The sequence below is a fragment of the Chelonia mydas genome, chromosome 13, assembly GCF_015237465.2.
Source record: "Chelonia mydas isolate rCheMyd1 chromosome 13, rCheMyd1.pri.v2, whole genome shotgun sequence".
Taxonomy (NCBI): domain Eukaryota; kingdom Metazoa; phylum Chordata; order Testudines; family Cheloniidae; genus Chelonia; species Chelonia mydas.
This window is the reverse complement of record NC_051253.2, coordinates 41190898-41212003: the sequence shown is the minus strand read 5'-3', so window position 1 is coordinate 41212003 and position 21106 is coordinate 41190898. Positions and strand designations below refer to the sequence as shown.

General features: G+C 50.5%; 2 protein-coding genes and 2 gene segments (V, D, J or C); all 4 read left to right on the top strand.

Annotated features, from left to right (window-relative positions):
- Positions 1-21106, top strand: part of LOC102940154 (immunoglobulin epsilon heavy chain-like) — a 1331510-nt gene that overhangs the window by 221400 nt on the left and 1089004 nt on the right. The window lies entirely within an intron of this gene.
- The window catches only part of LOC119568011, a 937337-nt gene that overhangs the window by 209324 nt on the left and 706907 nt on the right, over positions 1-21106 (top strand).
- Positions 1-21106, top strand: part of LOC102948108 — an 883083-nt gene that overhangs the window by 180578 nt on the left and 681399 nt on the right. The window lies entirely within an intron of this gene.
- Positions 601-2150, top strand: LOC102930496. The segment is given in 2 exon segments: positions 601-752; positions 932-2150. Coding segments are annotated over 2 exon segments (507 nt in total).

The window sequence follows — 21106 nt, the reverse complement described above, 5'->3', positions numbered from 1 at the left end:
ACGTCTTCCTTTGGGAGCTTTGGCAAGTCACTGAGACCAGATTTCAAAAGTTATTTAGGTTCTCAAAGAAGGACATTGGCACCTTATGACATTATGAAGGCTCCTAAACGCCTAAATTCCATTGAAATCAAGGGGCGTTAGAGTCCCGGTCACTTTTGTAGATCCCACAAGGTGCCTTCCTGCATTTTAGGGCAGCTAAATACCTTTCAAAATCTCCCTCTCTGTGCCTGCGTCCCCGCTTTATAAAGAAAATTACAATTCTTGACATCACTGTAGTGTGGTGAGGTTAAATACATTTAAGCCTGGCGAGGCGCTGAGATGCTATGGTTAGGGGTGCTCCCAGAAGTCCCTAAGACAGACGGCTGGAAAATATGACGAGAGGTATTTCTAGCATTACAGTGAGCAGAGTGTCAGATCCGATGCTTAACACAGTCAAAGGAAAGATTCCCTTCGAGTTCTCTGAGCTTTGGGTCAGGCCCCGAGCAAGACCAAAAGACTTGCCCATTTCTCTGAAGCCCACGAAGAGAAAATGAGACGGCTCGGGAAGGAGTTTGTCTCTTATAAGGGGCTGGATATGCAAATAGGCGACTCTCTCCTGGTTAAATCTCTCTCTGTCCCAGCATCACCGGACCAAAACTGCAGCCCCCTGTGTCCCTGCGGTTACCAGCCACTCCACTGAGGACTTTCTCCTTCAACACCAGGGAAAATGAGACTTTGGCTCCATTTACTTTTCCTTGTGGTGGCTCTGGAAGGTATTTTCCCCCCATAAAGGCACTGGGGAAGGGGGCAAACTTTCCTGGTTTTCTGCAACGATCTGAAAACGTATTTTGTAACCTGCTTTTATTGATATTCGTCTCCTGTTAACTGAGTTAATAGTGTTTCATGTGGCTGGTTCCCTCATTGTTCGCTTCTCTCTCTCCCTTTCCCACAGGGGCCCGGTCACAGGTTGTTCTGACCCAGTCCGGCCCGGAAATGAAGAAGCCCGGAGAATCCACTCGGCTGAAATGCGCCGTGAGCGGGTTCACTATCACCAGCTATTACATGGATTGGATCAGACAGGAGCCGGGAAAGGGGCTGGAGTGGCTGGTCAGCTACTGGAAACCAGGGAGCGAGTATTATTCTCCCACCATCAAGGGGCGATTCACAGCCTCCAAGGACAGCTCCAATTTCTACCTACAAATGAACAGCTTGAAACCCGAGGACACCGCCCTGTATTACTGCGCGAGAGACACAGTGAGGGGAAGCCGGTCTGGGCTCAGACAAAAACCTCCCCCTGCAGAGACTGGGGAAGGGATTTCCTGGGGGTGGCGCTTTCGACCCACAGCAGTGAGAAGAGAGACTCCCCTTGGCGGGATCCCACACAGCTGCCAGCGGGGAGAGAGGCTCTGCTGACTCCATCTGCCCCCGGGGAGCGCAGGGAGCAGATGCTCTGTGGCTATTTTAGCGAAGAAGGAGCAGGTGCATCCGCCCTCACTCTGCGATGCTCCCCACGATTCACCAGGGCTTTCTGGTCAGCCGGTCTCCAGTGCAAGGCTCCCTCCTTCTCCCATTGAAGGGAGAAGCTGAGCCCCGAAGGAAGGTCAGTGGCAATGCTGAGCCCTGAATGAAGATGATTGACTGGAATGGAGGGGTCACTCATCTAGAGGTGACCTTCCCCCTCAGCCCATGGATCATTCTCTGTGGGTGAAATTCACCCCAGTGTGGAGGGCCTAGCACAAGGGCCTCTGCCTGTACTGTGTCCCGCCTAGCCCGAGGAATATCGTCACCCCATGCAGCCGTTTAGAAGTGTACAATCCCGATTTCCCTGCCTTCCCCCTTCTGTTTACACTTAGGCCTGGGCCAGTTGGGTGGGATATGGGCCTGTTTTCTTGCACACTCATCCTGTGCCTCGTACACCTTTGATTAGGGACAGTTTGGGGTCCCCACACCATTGCTGACATCAGCCAATGTGCAGAGTGGGGGAGAATCCATGTGAGTCAGGTGAGCAGAGACAGCAAGACTAAGGCAATTGCTGAGTGTTCCCAGGGCACAAAGAACCAACCTTTTCAACCTGAACCATCAGGACCCATCCTAGAGAGACAGCGAAGTGGCGCCATTGAGCAAACAATTCCCCGAGCTGAGAAGCAGGGGCTCAAATGGACACCAGTGTTATTCCCTACATCTCTGCTTCACAGCAAAAGGGGGGGTTTTGGAAGAAATACAAACACGTGTCCAAAGGCCATTCCTGTCCCATGGGCACAGAGTGCCTAACTGCCCTGGGTGCTCTCGACATGCCACCGAAAATAAATTATTTCAACAGCATAAAAGCAAATGAATTTTCCTTTGTTCTCTTGCCTTGCAAACGGACCGGCTGTGTCTAATGGTCGGCTGCCCCGTGCTGCGTACCCATATGGCTGCACCTCTCTGGAGGTGCTGACCGCCCAACTTCTCACAATCAAACTCCTTCTAAGTTGCCTCAAAATGGGCAAAGAAAAACTCACGGGCACTAAATAACGAGTCTCTTTTAAACAGCTTATCCTGTGTGCACGGAAGGAGAATTGGTGTTGCAATGACAGAGGCCCCAGTATTGTATGCTAAGGATGATATATGAATTTACCAGGGCTTTGATCATGTATCAGGTGCTGTGTTAAAAATACAGGCATTCAATCCTTGCTAGATGCTCTAGTACGTCACTCTCCTCCGGGAGCTCGGGGCTGGGATCTGGACTCCATTCGAAGTTGAATTGATCGGTCCCTTAGGAAAAGGGGAAGTTGCAAATGCAGCTACTCACCTCCCCTGCTTCAGAACTTAAGAACATTAGACCAAAGGTCCATCCAGCCCAGTATCCTCTCTGCCAACAGTGGTCAATGCCAGGTGCCCCAGAGGGAGTGAACCTAACAGGTAATGATCAAGTGATCTCTCTCCTGCCATCCATCTCCACCCTCTGACAAACAGAGACTAGGGACACCGTTCCTTACCCATCCTGGCTAATAGCTGTTAATGGACTTAACCTCCATGAAATTATCCAGTTCTCTTTTAAACCCTGTTCTAGTCCTAGCCTTCACAACCTCCTCAGGCAAGGAGTTCCACAGGTTGACTGTGCACTGAGTGAAGAAGAACTTCCTTTTATTTGTTTTAAACCTGCTACCCATTAATTTCATTTGGTGGCCCCTAGTTCTTATATTATGGGAACAAGTAAATAACTTTTCCTTATTCACTTTCTCCACATCATTCATGATTTTATAGACATCTATCATATCCCCTCTTCGTCTCCTCTTTTCCAAGCTGAAAAGTCCTAGCCTCTTTAATCTCTCCTCATATGGGACCAGTTCCAAACCCCTCATCGTTTTAGTTGCCCTTTTCTGAACATTTTCTAATGCCAGTCTATCTTTTCTGAGATGAGGGGCCCACATCTGTAAGCAGTATTCAAAATGTGGGAGTACCATGGATTTATATAAGGGCAATAAGATATTCTCCATCTTATTTTCTATCCCTTTTTTAATGATTCCTAACATCCTGTTTGCTTTTTTTTTTTGACTGCCGCTGCACGCTGCGTGGACGTCTTCAGAGAACTATCCACAATGACTCCAAGAGCTTTTTCCTGATTAATTGTAGCTAAATTAGCCCCCATCATAGTGTATGTATAGTTGGGGTTATTTTTTCCAATGTGCATTACTTTACATTTATCCACATTAAATTTCATTTGCCATTTTGTTGCGCAATCACTTAGTTTTGTGAGATCTTTTTGAAGTTCTTCACAGTCTGCTTTGGTCTTAACTATCTTGAGCAGTTTTGTATCACCTGCAAAATTTGCCACCTCACTGTTTACCCCTGTCTCCATATCATTTATGAATAAGTTGAATAGGATTGGTCCTAGGACTGGCCCTTGGGGAACACTACTAGTTACCCCTCTCCATTCTGAAAATTTACCATTTATTCCTACCCTTTGTTCCCTGTCTTTTAACCAATTCTCAATCCATGAAAGGATCTTCCCTCTTATCCCATGACAACTTAATTTATGTAAGAGCCTTTGGTGAGGGACCACCAAACCCCCTAATTCTCCAGACCCTGAAGCTCTCGCACTGAGAAGCCGCAGCCTTGTGGGTTCAAGCAGTGAAGTAGTTATTTACCTTTCCCCCAAATACAAAAAAAAAACAGGGGTCACCAGATGAAAATAATAGAGAACCGAAAGTCTAATGAGGATCCCAGCACCCTGTTCCCGGCGCTGTACAGACAAACAGGACGGGACAGTCTGACTGCCGCATCCGGAGCCCTAGGGCCAGCCAGTCAGATCACTGGAGGCAGGAGTGTGTGTCTCTTATAAAGCAGGGGCATGCAAATCAGGGTGAGAGTTTCCTGTTTAAATTTTTCCCTCTCTCTGCCCAGGCTGCACACGGAGACACAATCCGCAGCCCCCTGGGTCTGTGTAGTCACCAGCCAGTCCCCTGAGACCTTTCCCCTCCAGCATCTGGGAAAATGGGATTTTTCCTCCTTGTGATTGTCGCTGTAGCAGCTTTGGAAGGTATTTTCCTCCTCTGAAGAACTGGCAGAGTTAGAAGAATATTGTGTTACCGCTGTTTTTATACCGACATTAATGGCCTGTCTTTATTCCCAGGTGTCCGGTCCCAGACGCTGGTGGAGTCCGGAGGGGGTGTGAAAAAGCCCGGAGACTCTCTCCGCCTCTCCTGCAAAGCCTCCGGGTTCACCTTCAGCAGCTACGCTATGAGCTGGGTCCGCCAGGCTCCCGGGAAGGGACTGGAATGGGTCGCTTATATCAGCACCGCTGGGAGTCCAATATACTACCTCGATTCAGTGAAAGGGCGATTCACCATCTCCAGGGATGACTCCAAGAGTGAGCTGTATCTGCAAATGACCGGCCTGAAGCCCGAGGACACCGCCCGCTATTACTGTGCGAGACACACAGTGAAACGAAGCCGGTTTGTGATCATACAAAAACCCAGGCTGCGGAATCGCCCTTCTCCCGGCGGCCGCAGGGGGAGGCAGCGACACCCCCCGCTTCAGGCTCGGGCAGGAGACCCGGCACCCGGGGGAACGGAACACAAACCTCCCGCCAGTTTTAACCCTTCCGTTCCTGGGCAATGTGTCTCCCCTATCTGCCCAGAGCCCCACTGGGCCTGAGGTGCAGAGACCCCCCGCTTCATCTGTGAACTCCAGTCCGTAGTGAGTCGTGTTCTGAGATGCTCTCCCCTCGGAGACCTGGCACGTTGGCTCTGCCGGGGCCCGTCTCAGTGTCAGACTCACAGGACAGCGTCTGTCAGTGTAAACGGCACAAGGGCGTTGGGGTTTGCATCAGACCCAAGTGATGGAGCGAAATGCCCCTGGGGCCAAATTCCCTGCCCCCCAGTGTAAAGTCACTGCAACTGCATTCACTAGACACAAGTTACTCCTGATTTACACCAGGGAGGCTCTGGCCCTTTCAGAAAACTGGCATTAATGCAGCAGAAGGTGATTAGTGCATTATAGACGATGTGGGGCCCCTCACCATGGCGTCTCCGCCCTTCACTTGCGGTTATTTCCTTTGTCCCATCAACGCCGCCCGGAGGCCGGGGAACTATCACAGCCCCTAGTTCGGGGTGCGGGGGGACTGAGGCAGAGAGATGGAGGCCGGGGTGTGGAAATGGGCCATTCAGGGTCCGGGCGGGGCTGTGGGGCAGAGATCACCCGGCGCCGGAATAAACCCCGCTCCGCTGTGCCTGGGGATGTGGCACCGCCGGGACTTTCCAAAGCGGCTCCTGGGTTGTTTTCACCAACTGCCCTGTGGAAATCCCAGCCCGGACCCTCCGCTGGTGTCAGTGGGTGGAGCTGAGACATCCCAACACCCAATAAAGTGCCACCATGTCACAGAGTCACCATGGAGATAAAAGGCCCCGCCCCTCAGCCCCCGATGGCATCATTCAGCCCAGCGCTGGCCAGCAGGGCATTGGGGACAGTCACGTGGCTAAGGGCTGTGGACAGGAACACGGTGGGATTGAATGGGGTCGCTCAGGGGGAGGCGGCTGCTGAGGGAGAAGTTGAGGCCCGTTTATGAAGATATGGGTAAGGGTCGGTCCTCCGCCGATTTTGTTCAATATCTTCATAAATGATCTGGAGGATGGTGTGGATTGCACCCTCAGCAAGTTTGCAGAAGACACTAAACTGGGAGGAGAGGTAGATACACTGGAGGGTAGGGATAGGATACAGAGGGACCTAGACAAATTAGAGGATTGGGCCAAAAGAAATCTGATGAGGTTCAACAAGGACAAGTGTAGAGTCCTGCACTTAGGACGGAAGAATCCCATGGACCACAACAGACTAGGGACCGAATGGCTCGGCAGCAGTTCTGCAGAAAAGGACCTAGGGGTTACAATGGATGAGAAGCTGGATATGAGTCAACAGTGTGCCCTTGTTGCCAAGAAGGCCAATGGCATTTTGGGACGTATATGGAGGGGCATTGCCAGCAGATTGAAGGACGTGATCATTCCCCTCTATTAGACATTGGTGAGGCCTCATCTGGAGTACTGTGTCCAGTTTTGGGCCCCACACTACAAGAAGGAGATGGAAAAATGGGAAAACGTCCAGCTGAGGGCAACAAAAATGATTAGGGGATTGGAACACATGACTTATGAGGAGAGGCTGAAGGAAGTGGGATTGTTTAGTCTGCAGAAGAGAAGAATGAGGGGGGATTTGATAGCTACTTTCAACTACCTGAAAGTGGGTTCCAAAGAGGATGGATCTAGACTGTTCTCAGTGGTAGAAGGTGACAGAACAAGGAGTAATGGTCTCAAGTTGCAGTGGGGGAGGTTTAGGTTGGATATTAGGAAAAACTTTGTCACGAGGAGGGTGGTGAAACACTGGAATGCGTTACCTATGGAGGTGGTGGAATCTCCTACCTTAGATATTTTTAAGGTCAGGCTTGACAAAGCCCTGGCTGGGATGATTTAGTTGGGAATTGGTCCTGCTTTGAGCAGGGGGTTGGACTAGCTGACCTCCTGAGGTCCCTTCCAACCCTGATATTCTATGATTCTATGATTCTATATTGAACAAAACCGCCTGAGGACCGACCCTTGGGGCACTCCACTTGATACCGGCTGGCAACTAGACATGGAGCCATTGATCACTACCCTTTGAGCCCGACAATCTAGCCAACTTTCTATCCACCTTATAGTCCATTCATCCAGCCCATACTTCTTTAACTTGCTGGCAAGAATACTGTGGGAGACCATGTCAAAAGCTTTGCTAAAGTCAAGGAACAACACGTCCACTGCTTTCCCCTCATCCACAAAGCCAGTTATCTCGTCATAGAAGGCAATTAGATTAGTCAGGCGTGACTTGCCTTTGGTGAATCCATGCTGACTGTTCCTGATCACTTTCCTCTCCTCTAAGTGCTTCAGAATTGATTCCTTGAGGGCCTGCTCCATGATTTTTCCAGGGACTGAGGTGAGGCTGACTGGCCTGTAGTTCCCAGGATCCTCCTTCTTCCCCTTTTTAAAGATGGGCACTACATTAGCCTTTTTCCAGTCGTCCGGGACTTCCCCCGATTATCATGAGTTTTCAAAGATAATGGCCAATGGCTCTGCAATCACATCCCCCAACTCCTTTAGCACTCTCGGATGCAGCGCATCTGGCCCCATGGACTTGTGCTCGTCCAGCTTTTCTAAATAGTCCTGAACGACTTCTTTCTCCACAGAGGGCTGATCACCTCCTCCCCATGCTGTGCTGCCCAGTGCAGCAGTCTGGGAGCTGACCCGGAGACACAATCCGCAGCCCCCTGGGTCTGTGCAGTGACCAGCCAGTCCCCTGAGAACTTTCCCCTCCACCACCAGGGAAAATGCGGTTTTTGCTGCTTGTAATTTTTGCTGTAGTGGCTTTGGAAGGTATATTTCTCCTCTGAAGAACCGTCACTGAGAAAATATTATGTTATCACTGGTTTTTATGTCGATATTTACAACCTGTCCGTATTCTCATGTGCCAGGTCACAGGTGCTGGGGGAATCGGGAGGGGATGTGAAAAAGCCCGGAGACTCTCTCCGCCTCTCCTGCAAAGCCTCCGGGTTCACCTTCAGCAACTTCTGGATGGACTGGGTCCGACAGGCTCCCGGGAAGGGACTTGAATGGGTCGCTGCTATAAACTCCGGTGGGGACAGTACATATTACCCTGATTCAGTGAAAGGCCGATTCACCATCTCCAGGGATGATTCCAAGAGTGAGCTGTATCTGCAAATGACCGGCCTGAAGCCCGAGGACACCGCCCGGTATCACTGTGCGAGAGACACAGTGACGGAAGCCGGTCTGAGCTCAGACAAAAGCCTCTCCCTGCAGTAACTGGAGAAGCAGTTTGATGTTGGGGGCGCCCAAGGCCTGTAAGTGAAAATGAGATCAGTTCTGGGAAAGGGACTAGCGACAACAAACCCTTTTTATTGTTATTATTCCTCATTTTTGATTTTACGCAAGTTGAAGGAATTTATACAAGTTCCCGCAAAGGTCAGGACATTCTTATTTGGGTCCCTTCCTCTTTCTTTCCTCTCCAGGGAAGAAATTCTGAGCCGGCACACAACCTCCCCGGGAGTCACTGATTCATAGACATAAAGGTTGGAACATTCAGGGCTGGGGGTCCTGCTCCACCAATGTTTGGAGCTGTTCTCTCCCCCAGCCCTGCCTGGAGTGGCCCCCGCCCCCGTGCACCTCACCCGGGCCCCGGAGCAGCGCCTCCATCCCAGCCCCGGAGCGTCCCTGCCTGACTTAAAGCGGAGCAACTCTCCCTCACCTGCCAGCACTGCCTAAGGCTACAGCACAAGAGCAATGCCGGGGGAGTGGGCACACACATGCTTCACAGCCCTCCCCTCCCTTCCCCCGGCACCCACCCGGAGGAGGAGCTGAGGGGGCTTCCGGTGGGAGATATCTGGAGTGGACCTCACTCACCTGAGCAGCTACTGGGTCTTCGGTGAGTGTTTGACCCTGTGACCCTGTGATATCCTCTGTTCTCCACTTGGTTAATTCAATCTAGGTATTTTAAGGCCCTCATCAAGGCTGCATTTAGGATTCATCAGTGAATCTCAAAGTAAAGAAATATAATTCCCATTGTACAATTTGGGAACAGTTTAAGTAAGCTGGGAACCCAAGTCCAACTTTCGATAGTGACTTATATTTCAGAGCCTAAATTCCTGAGACAGTGATTAGGATTTAGGTTCCCAAATCATGTAGTTACCCCAAACCCAACTCCCTTAGACTCCTGTGCCAATTCTAGACATCTAATCTGTGTTGCCGAAAGACATCACAGCCTCACTACCTCAGTGCCCCAGTAACACTGCAGGGGTCATTCTCAGCTCACTCCCAGTAGGAATTCACCCAGGCAACGCATTGGGGACTACAGTTTATTTCCCTCTTATAAGAATTAGATCACGCAAATTCCCTCACTCAGCTTCCTCTTTAAAGCCAGCCCTTCCCCTCACCCTGCAGGTCTGGGGTGGAGAATCCACAGCCCCCAGAGTCTGTGCAGTGCCAGGCAGAACCCCAAGCTCAGGAACATGCCAGTCTGGCTACATTTCCTTCTGATTTCCTCCAGTACATTGTTTTCCTGAAGACACCAGGGAGCCTCCAGGTTTTGTATCAATCTCACTAGGAGCCAGGTCTGCAGGAATCTCACTGTGTCTTTATTTGCAGGTGCCCGGTCCCAGGTCCAGCTGGCAGAGTCCAGAGGAGGTGTGCAAAAGCCTGGAGACTCTCTCTGCCTTTCCTGCAAACCCACCATGTTCACCCTCAGCAGCAACTGGATGCGCTGGGTCAGACAGGCCCCTGGGAAGGGACGGGAGTCTGTTGTATCTGCAAATGACCGGCCTGAAGCCCGAGGACACCACCCAATATCAATGTGCTGGACACAGTGCGGGGAAGCCGGTCTGAGCTCAGACAAAAACCTGCCCTCGCTGGCTAAGGACAAACTCTCCGCTGGGGGCACTGCGGTTCTACAGCTGGCTGCGGGGAGACAGTGCGCGTGATGCGTCCTGAGTGGCCTTTCCGTGACTCTCCCCCACTCAAATGCACACACTGACTGACCGCACTATTAGAAGAGGCCAGCCCGCAACTTTCCCTGTTCGTCTGACATGCTCTGTGCCCCTCACTCCACTGCTCCCCGCCTTTCCTCACCCTTCCACCTCCCAATATCCCAGGCTGATAGAACCAACGGTAAAGTGGATGAAAACATGTCATTTAAAGCCCTGTCTTATAGCCAGGCTGAGGGTTTCCAACCTTCCCTTCAGATATGGGCACTTCATTCCTATTATAATCCCACGGAAGCTTTGGAAAACCTCAGCCTCTGGGATTCAGGCTTGTGAGCTAACCCCCTAATTCCTAGAACCCCAGCCCACTAAATTACGTCTTAAATAACTACCCCCACCCCTCAAGAAAACATACACCAAAGGCAAAGAAATAGAGAGAGCAGAATGCAAGGAGATAAATGAAGCTGACCTTGAGAGTTTCGCTTCCAGTGATCATTCCAGACAGAAGAAGGGAACAGACAGTGACACCCTTATGTTCACGCTGGCACATTACACTCTGAATAACCCTTCTGGTGGCAAGTATCAGAGGGGTAGCACCTCATTAGTCTGTATCCACAAAGCCAACAAGAAGACCGGTCAGGGTGGCACCTTAAAGACTAACCGATTTCTTTGGGCATAAGCTTTTGTGGGCAAAAATCCCCCTTCTGGTGGAAGCGAATACTAGCCGGTGTTTGGGTATTTCTATACGATTCAGTAACATGGGACAAATCTTCTCCCGGCCTTACATAGCCCATGGCGCAACTCAGAGACGCAGTGCGCTGCTATCTCCCTTAAGGACCCTTGAATATCCCAACCCCAGCTCGCAGATTTTAAAAAAATATCATCTCTGCAAAGGTTCACCCACTCCTAAAGGAAACGGAGCTTTGTCTGAGCACACGACCCCTCACCTGGGAGATAACACTCACTGCCTGACTGAGCAGCTATGTCCCGAATCACGGCGCCTCTTGGGTTGCGACTCTCAACCACAGCGGGGATCCTGACCCCCAGATTCCCACTGATTTTAAGGTGCTGGTAGAATAATAATACATAATAATTTTGTCTTCTCTTCCATCATTGCTAGAAAGAGTTTAATGTATTGTCTCCAATTCTTCTTCCAGAAGAAGAAGATTTCAGACATTACTAGTAATAACAAAACCTAGCTATTCTAGAGTGGTTTTCATTGATATACCTCAAAGCCTTGTCAAAGGAGGGTCAAAATCTGGTTACCCAGTTGTATTGCCATACAAATCGAGGCACAGGGAGTGTACGTTTCTTGCCAAAGGTCACCCATCACACGAGTAGCAGAGCCAGGAATAAACCGCCAGGTTCTCAAGTGCCAGGCTAAGGTCCCCCGACAGATCACACTGCTCCAGGGATCTCAGAAGAGCAGAGGGACAAGCAGACAGAACTGAGTGGAAGATGAACGACCTTTAAGGAATTTTGTCTCCCCAAAGCAACCAGGGTAATTGTAGAGCATTCTGCAGAAATTATTCTATGAGTGGAGCTCTTTACCCAGGGGGAGGGATAGCTCAGTGGTTTGAGCATTGGCCTGCTAAACCCAGGGTTGTGAGTTCAATCCTTGAGGGGGCCATTTAGGGATCTGGGGCAAAAATTGGGGATTGGTCCTGCTTTGAGCAGGGGGTTGGACTAGATGACCTCCTGAGGTCCCTTCCAACCCTGGTATTCTATGAACTCTATGAACCCTTCCCCGCGACACCCAACTACCGGGAGGCTGACTTTGCTGAGGGCTGAGGGCCAACATGTGTCTTATAAAGAGGAGGAGATGCAAATTCAGTGCCTCGGCTCACTATAGAAATCCCATGATCTCCGGGACCCAGCAGTGTGAGAAGGGAGGAGGGGCCAGCCCGAGTGTCACTGCAGATCCCACCAGAAAACCTTCCAGCCTCAGCAACATGAGACTGTGGCTGACCCTCGCTTTCTTACTAGCAGCCCTTCCAGGTAATTTTATCCCCTTCCCCGCTACATGGACTGGAGACACCGGGGGATGCCGCACATCCCGAGCCTGACCCAAAGGTCAGTGAAGTCAACGGGAACCTTTCTGCTGCTTCCAATGGGCTCTGAGCCAGGCCGTGTGCGAATGTGATTCTCATTCTTTCCAGGTGTCCGGTCACAGGTCCAGCTGGTGGAGTCCGGAGGGGGGATTCAAACCCCTGGGGGATCTCTCCGCCCCTCCTGCAAAGCCTCCTGATTCACCTTCAGCAACTACTTCATGGTCTGGGTCCGTCAGGCTCCCGGGAAAAGACTGGAGTGGGTTGCAGAGATACTCAGTCCTGCTAATAATTTAGCAGCATATTACAGAGATGCGGTGAAAGGGCGATTCACCATCTCCAGAGACGAGCCCAGCAGCACGGTGTATCTGCAAATGAGCAGCCTGAGAGCCGAAGACACCGCCCGGTATCACTGTGCGAGAGACACAGCGATCAGAAACCTCCTGCGGTGAGCACAGAAACCTCCAGCGCGAATCCCCCTCCCTCTCCGTGCCCACCGTCACCGCCAGAACAGAGCCGTTCACACAGAGAGGAACCCAGAGTGTGAAGCCTCCAGTCCTTTATCCGGGCTTCACTCCTCGGAACATTCACTTTTATTGTCAGAGACCCGCGGTTCCGACAGAACCGAGACCGCCTTATACATTTCCTAGTCACGCAGAAATAGAATCCGCCTAAGAAGTGTGATTAACATTTAGCTGCCCGCCCTTCAGCCTGCCTTGCCAGCAAACTGAGCTGGAGAAGACAGGCAGGAAACAGGAAGCAGAGAGCCAAGGTGGAGCCTGACTGAACTCGACTTTTTTACACCGGGATCTTGCCACACTTTGCACTCACCTAACGAAGGCTGAACTGTGTTTCTTGAACACGCTGCTTCTTTTGCAAAGCGACTGGGGTATCCTGAATAGTCAATGCCACGTTCTGCAGGAGGGGGAAATCGGTCCATTAGTCCTAAAGTCACAGGCAGAAAGTGGGAATTCCCTGTACAGACTCCAGTGGATTCATCTTTTTCCAGACTCCAGGTTTCTTGCACTTGCCCATTCTTAATAAAACGCCCCGTGTACAGAGCGCCTCTGGTTTTAAAAATTGCCTTTAAAAAATAATCCTGGTTTTCTGAGCGCGCAGTAAATTATCACCAGTGCTGTCTGGTTAATTCATAAAAAGAAAAGGAGGACTTGTTGCACCTTAGAGACAAACCAATTTATTTGAGCATAAGCTTTCGTGAGCTACAGCTCGCTTGATCGGATGCATTCAGTGGAAAATACAGTGGGGAGATTTATATACACAGAGAACATGAAACAATGGGTGTTACCGTACACACTGTAAGGAGAGTGACCAGGAAAGGTGAGATATTACCAGCGGGGCGCGGGGGGACCTTTTGTAGTGATAATCAAGGTGGACCATTTCCAGCAGTTGACAAGAACAGTAGGGGAGGAAATAAACAAGGGGAAATAGTTTTACTTTGTGAACTGACACATCAACTCCGAGTCTGTATTCAAGCCTAAGTTAATTGTATCCAGTTTGCTGAATTGGAATTAATTTGCAGTCTCTCGTTGGAGTCTGTTTTTGAAGTCTTTTTGTTGAAGAATTGTCACTTTTAGGTCTGTAATCGAGTGACCAGAGAGATTGAAGTGTTCTCCTACTGGTTTTTGAATGTTATAATTCTTGATGTCTGATTTGTGTCCATTTATTCTTTTGCGTAGAGACTGTCCAGTTTGACCAATGTACATGGCAGAGGGGCATTGCTGGCACATGATGGCATATATCACATTGGTAGATGCACAGGTGAACGAGCCTCTGATAGTGTGGCTGATGTGATTAGGCCCATGATGGTGTCCCCTGAATAGATATGTGGACACAGTTGGCAACAGGCTTTGTTGCAAGGATAGGTTCCTGGGTTAGTGGTTCTGTTGTGTGGTGTGTGGTTGCTGGTGAGTATTTGCTTCAGGTTGGGGGGCTGTCTGTAAGCAAGGACTGGACTGTCTCCCAAGATCTGTGAGAGTGATGGGTCAACCTTCAGGATAGGTTGTAGATCCTTGATGATGCATTGGAGAGTTTTTAGTTGGGGCCTGAAGGTGACGGCTAGTGGCGTTCTGTTATTTTCTTTGTTGGGCCTGTCCTGTCCTAGACAAGCCATTTACAACACACGCTTTGCTTCTCTACAAAAGAAAAAGGACACTAAACTATCTAAACTACTACATGCCACAAGGGGCCACAACACTGGGTCCCTTAACCCACCCAGCAATATTGTTAATCTATCCAACTATACTCTTAGCCCAGCAGAAGAATCTGTCCTATCTCGGGGCCTCTCCTTCTGCCCCTCCACCCCCACAAACATGATACAGTTCTGTGGTGACCTAAAACCTATTTTTGATGCCTCCGACTCAAGGAATATTTCCAATATACCTCTGAACAACATACTAACCCACAGAGACCTTCCTACCAAGACTACAAAAAGAAGGATTCTGGGTGGACTCCTCCTGAAGGTCGAAACAACAGACTGGACTTCTACATAGAGTGCTTCCGCCGATGTGCACGGGCTGAAATTGTGGAAAAGCAACATCATTTACCCCATAACCTCAGCCGTGCAGAACACAATGACATCCACAGCCTCAGAAACAACTCTGACATCATAATCAAAAAGACTGACAAAGGAGGTGCTGTTGTCATCATGAATAGGTCGGAATATGAACAAGAGGCTGCTAGGCAGCTCTCCAACACCATTTTCTACAAGCCATTACCCTCTGATCCCACTGAGGGTTACCAAAAGAAACTACAGCATTGATTCAAGAAACTCCCTGAAAAAGCACAAGAACAAATCTGCACAGACACACCCCTGGAACCCCAACCAGGGGTATTCTATCTGCTACCCAAGATCCATAAACATGGAAACCCTGGACGCCCCATCATCTCAGGCATTGGCACTCTGACAGCAGGATTGTCTGGCTATGTAGACTCCCTCCTCAGCCCCTACACTACCAGCACTCCCAGCTATCTTCGAGACACCACTGACTTCCTGAGGAAACTACAATCCATTGGTGATCTTCCTGAAAACACCATCCTGGCCACTATGGATGTAGAAGCTCTCTACACCAACATTTCACACAAAGATGGACTACAAGCCGTCAGGAACAGTATCCCCAATAATGTCATGGCAAACCTGGTGGCTGAACTTTGTGACTGTCCTCATCCATAACTATTTCACATTTGGGGACAATATATACCTTCAAATCAGCAGCAATGCTATGGGTACCCGCATGGCCCCACAGTATGCCAACATTTTTATGGCTGACTTAGAACAACACTTCCTCAGCTCTCGTCTCCTAATGCCCCTACTCTACTTGTGCTACATTGATGACATCTTCATCATCTGGACCCATGGAAAAGAAGCCCTTGAGGAATTCCACCATGATTTCAACAATTTCCATCCCACCATCAACCTCAGCCTGGACCAAACCACACAAGACATCCACTTCCTGGACACTACAGTGCTAATAAGCGATGGTCACATAAACACCACCCTATACCAGAAACCTACTGACCGCTATTCTTACCTACATGCCTCCAGCTTTCACCCTGACCACGCCACACTATCCATTGTCTACAGCCAAGCTCTACGATACAACCGCATTTGCTCCAACCCCTCAGACAGAGACAAACATCTACAAGATCTCTATCAAGCATCTTACAACTACAATACTCACCTGCTGAAGTGAAGAAACAGATTGACAGAGCCAGAGGAGTACCCAGAAGTTATCTACTACAGGACAGGCCAGCAAAGAAAATAACAGAATGCCACTAGCCATCTCCTTCAGCCCCCAACTAAAACCTCTCCAGCTCATCATCAAGGATCTACAACCATCATAGGGCCTAATCAAATCAGCCACACTATCAGAGGCTCATTCACCTGCCCACCCACCAATGTGATATATGCCATCATGTGTCAGCAATGCCCCTCTGCCATGTACATTGGCCAAACTGGACAGTCTCTACATAAAAGAATAAATGGACACAAATCAGACGTCAAGAATTATAACATTCAAAAACCAGTCAGAGAACACTTCAATCTCTCTGGTCACACGATTACAGACCTAAAGGTCGCCATATTACAACAAAAAGACTTCAGAAACAGACTCCAAAGAGAGACTGCTGAATTGGAATTAATTTGCAAACTGGATACAATTAACTTAGGCTTGAATAGAGACTGGGAGTGGATGGGTCATTACACAAAGTAAAACTATTTCCCCATGTTTATTCCCTCCCCCCCGCCCCCCCACTGTTTCTCAGACGTTCTTGTCAACTGCTGGAAATGGCCCACCTTGATTATCACTACAAAAGGTTTTTCCACACTCTCACTTTCACTCTTCCCCTCGGAATTTCTTACACAAAACCCAGGAAAATGAGATTTTGGCTGAACTTAATTCTCACTCTCTCAGTTCTCCCAGGTAACTATTAAAGTACAAAGTGTATTCCCCTCCGGGTTCCTGAGCCGGATAGAATCAGGGATCTAAACAAATCTGTATTTGCAGGGGCCAGGCCTCAGGTCCAGCTGGTGGAGTCCAGAGGAGGTGTGAAAACGCCTGGGGACTCTCTCCGCCTCTCCTGCAAAGCCTCCGGGCTCCCCTTCAGTAGTTATCTCATGGACTGGATCCGTCTGGCCCCCGGGAGGGGGCGGGAGTTGCTGGCCAGAGTTGCTGCCCAGGGCAGCGCCTACTACGCTGATTCCGTGACAGGGCGATTCGCCATCTCCAGAGACAACGCCAACGGCCTGGTGCATTTGCAAATCAGCAGCCTGAGAGCGGAGGACACCGCCCTGTATCCCTGTGTCAGGAACACACAGCCAGGGACCTAGGACAAAAATCGAGCCCTGTAGCCACGGTCTGGAGTTGGCTGGTTGGGGCGCTCAGGGTTTGCAAAACTGTGGAAATCTGAGGAAAGACTCAGATGACATTTAAGCACCAGACCCGCCCCACTGGGGGCACTGGCTGCGTCAATAAAGTAGGGAGCCCGGGGGCTTCGAGTCACATAAGGGTCTAAGGCTCATTATTATAACGCCTGCCTAGAGGTGCCTGGCTCCCAATGGAATTTACAGCCTCAAATTTAACACCCTGACTCTCAGCCCCACTGTGCCTGAGCCAGAGACTGGACTCCAACAAGGTCCATCTTCTACCTCCCAGGGGAGGGCCCAGCCACTGGGCTAGAAGGTTTCCCGGGGGACTCGTCTCCAAAGAGTTGCGGTTGAAGTTCTACTTGCTTCAGAATGCAAAGAGTCTTTGTGAGGAGAGAGCAGGACAGAGTGTGAATGAGAATGACTGTATCGCCTGGTGACCAGGGCGCTCTTCTGGGATCAAGGGAGGCCCATCTTCAGGTCCCTGTGCTCTAAGGGGTATTTGAATGCTCGATTAGCAGGTTTCAGGCCAGTGTGGTTACCAGAACACTGGGCGGCTGGGCCTCGGGGGACCTGGCTTTTCTTCTAACAGCCAACAGACCTCGGGCAAATCAGTTTCCTTCTCTCTGCCTCAGTTTATCCACCTCGAAAAAGGGGACACGAAAGCTCGCCGTCCGTTCCCAAATCTCTGTTACAGAGCTGAGTATTTCTGTCACCCAAGGGTGTAATCACTCCTGGGCTGTATTTCACAGACTGGATACATTCAGTGCTTTAGATTACTTTGAACATGCTTCTATCCCCTCAGGGTCTCACACCGTATCATGGCATCTCCCAAAGCCGGGGACAAGGGACCTTGGCGAGAAATGCAATCCCAGCCCCTGGGACTCCATTTTAAGAGCACGGATATGCAAGTCGAGTAATTGTATTCCCTGCTTAAAGCCCTTTGGGTTGGGAACCTGCAGCTCCCGCTGTCTGCAGAGATCGGCCCAACCCTCTAGAGAACTTTTCCCAGCAAACACACTTGATGTTTTGGCTGCATTTCCTTTTCACTGTGGCAGCTTTCCAAGGTGTGTATTTCTTCGGGGGGAAATGGAGATACCCTTGTTTTGGAATAATGTATGGCAATATTGGAATCAGAACTGTGATCAGTAGCAATGTTAACAGAAGCATCAATCATGTTGGCATCATCACCGTCATCTGGATTGTCAATGTGCTTTTACATCCTCCGGGGCTGGGGCTCAGGCTCCGCAGGTGGAGTCCAGAGGAGGAGACATTAAGAAGCCCGGACAATCTCTGCGCCTCACCTGTAAAGGCTCCAGCTTTGATTTCAGCCAGGTCGGGATGCACTGGGTCCGACAAGCTCCCGGGAAGGGAGTGGAGTGGGTCTCCGTGATTTTCTTCGATGGGAGTAAGGAATATTACGTCGCTTCTGTCAAAGGATGATTCTCCAGGGACAACTCCCGAAACCTGGCCGATTTAGACATGAGGAGCCTGAAGCCAGAGGACACGACCTGGTTACTGTGCAGCGTCCCAGTGAGTGAAACACGGTTTGAGCTGAGACAAAAACCTGTCCCCTGTAATGCCATGAGGCTGTTCCTCTTGGTGGCGCTCAAGATCTGCAAGTTACAGTGAGCCCAGCGAGGACAAAGGGAAGTGAACAAAGAAATCAGGGGGTTCATGTCATGTTCTTTCTCACGGGGAATTGCCCAGCAGGCCAGATAGAATCCAGATGTTTAATCACAGACGTTAATAAGTTTATAAAGACTCCTTCCACCTCCCCTCCACCTCCCCACAATACATTGTCTTTGCCCTCCTCTCTGAAAAAGGATAAATCCTGTGATGTTCTGGCTCTGTGTAGCATCCTCCCTCCTATGACCTACAGACCCGGCGCCCTCCTTTGGGTAACCTTTGCAGTGACTGACAGCACCGCTCGGGGGGCAGTCAGACAGAGAGACCTGACTCTGTTGGGTCTTAGAATGAAGTCAGGGCCAAATGCTCCGACTCACATTTGTGCAAAAGGAATGGGAATGGGAGTATGAATCGGAATGGAAGAGGAATATCCATGGGAACAGAAATGGGACGGTGAGCATGAAAGAGAATAGGAAGGTGAGTGTGACTGGAAGTGGAAATGGGAGTGTGTGAGTGAACAGGAAGGGGATGTAAACAGGAATGGGAGTGTTCATGGGAATGGGAAAAGAAATACCTGTTTCAGCGTGAATGGTTGCAGGGGTCTGAATGTAAGTGGGAACGGAAATATTTTATTATTAAGTAGTAGCAGTAGTCGAATATCTGAATATTACATCATACAAAATCTAAAAACATAAAAAGGAGAAGGCTTCTGCCTGCACTTCATTGCTTATTAATAATGAACTAAGTAGATGATTATGCTGATGATGATTAGCGGTGGCGGAGTTGGTGGTGGTTGTGATCCTAGCGCCTGGGGTCTCCAATCACAGTCTAGGATACCCTATTCCTAGGCACGGTACAAACACAGACCATAACACCTCTCTCTACCCCACGGAGTTTACCATTCGAGCATAAATGGGAAGTGGAGTTTGAATGGGAGTGGGAGTGTGAACACGGATATAAATATCAGCCGGGCATAATAATCGTCCTTCACTGTCTACTGAATCCTCCCTCCACTGCCCCCCCGCCCCCAAAGCAAAACTCCCAGACGCGCCGCTCTAGGCACACTAATGTCAGGGAGGCTCCTCTGCAAAACCTTAACTCTGTCTTCAGACCCCCCCCCCCAGCTTCTCCCACCCGCACACACAGCCGGGCCCCAGACCTGGTCCAAAGTGGATCATTTCAATGTAGCCGGTCACTGCTGGGAAGGGAAGGGGCTTCCCTCCCAAATCCCTCCCAGTGGCAGGGGAAATCTTCCCTCTCCAGCGGGTGGCCCAGCCCTATGGATCCCTGGGACACGACCCCTCCCCAGACACTGACTCCCCAGGACCGGACGTTGCATGGCCCCTGTGCGTGTGGAACGGGGCTCCAGAGCTGAGTCCCCAATCCCCAATATCAGCTCAAAATAGCCAGACCCTCAGTTCCCGTGTGAGGAAATACAGTCACTGCAGGGAGCTGTTCATTCCTCCCAGGGGTCCGAAAGTCTAATGAGGATCCCAGCGCCCTGTGCCCGGCGCTGCACAGACACACTGGACGGGACACTCTGACTCCCGCACCCGGAGCCCGAGGGCGAGTCAGTCTGATCACTGGCAGCAGGCGTTGTGTGTCTCTTATAAAGCGGGCATGCAAATGAGGAGACAGTTTCCTCTTTAAAACTCTGCCTCTCTCTGCCCAGGCTGCACCCGGAGACACAATCCGCAGCCCCCTGGGTCGGTGCAGTCACCAGCCAGTCCCCTGACAACTTTCCCCTCCAGCACCAGGGAAAATGGGATTTTTGCTCCTTGTCATTGTCTCTGTAGCAGCTTTGGAAGGTATTTTCCTCCTCTGAAGACCTGGCAGAGTTAGAAGAATATTATGTTCTCGCTGTTTTTATACCGACATTAATGGCCTGTCTTTATTCCCAGGTGTCCGGTCCCAGACGCTGGTGGAGTCCGGAGGGGATGTGAAAAAGCCCGGAGACTCTCTCCGCCTCTCCTGCAAAGCCTCCGGGTTCACCTTCAGCAGCGACCTACATGAGCTGGGTCCGCCAGGCTCCGGGAAGGGACTAGAATGGTCGCTTATATAAGCAGCAGTGGGGGTACTATAAACTACCTCGATTCAGTGAAAGGGAGATTCACCATCTCCAGGGATAACGCCAAGAGTGAGCTGTATCTGCAAATGACCGGCCTGAAGCCCGAGGACACCGCCCGCTATTACTGTGCGAGAGACACAGTGACACCAAACCGGTTTGTGATTGTACAAAAACCCAGGCTGCGGAATCGCCCTTCTCCCGGTGGCCGCGCGGGGGCAGCAGCGACACCCCCCGCTTCGGGCTCGGGCAGGAGACCCGGCACCCATAGAATATCATGGTTGGAAGGGACCTCAGGAGGTCATCTAGTCCAACCCCCTGCTCAAAGCAGGACCCATCCCGGGTGAATGGAACACAAACCTCCAGTCACTTTTCACCCTTCCGTTCCCAAGCAACGTATTTACCCTTCCTGCCCAGAGCCCCGCTGGGCCTGAGGTGCAGAGACCCCTCGCTTCACCTGTGAACTGCAATCCGGAGTGAGTCCTGTTCTGAGTCGCTCTCCCCTCGGAGAC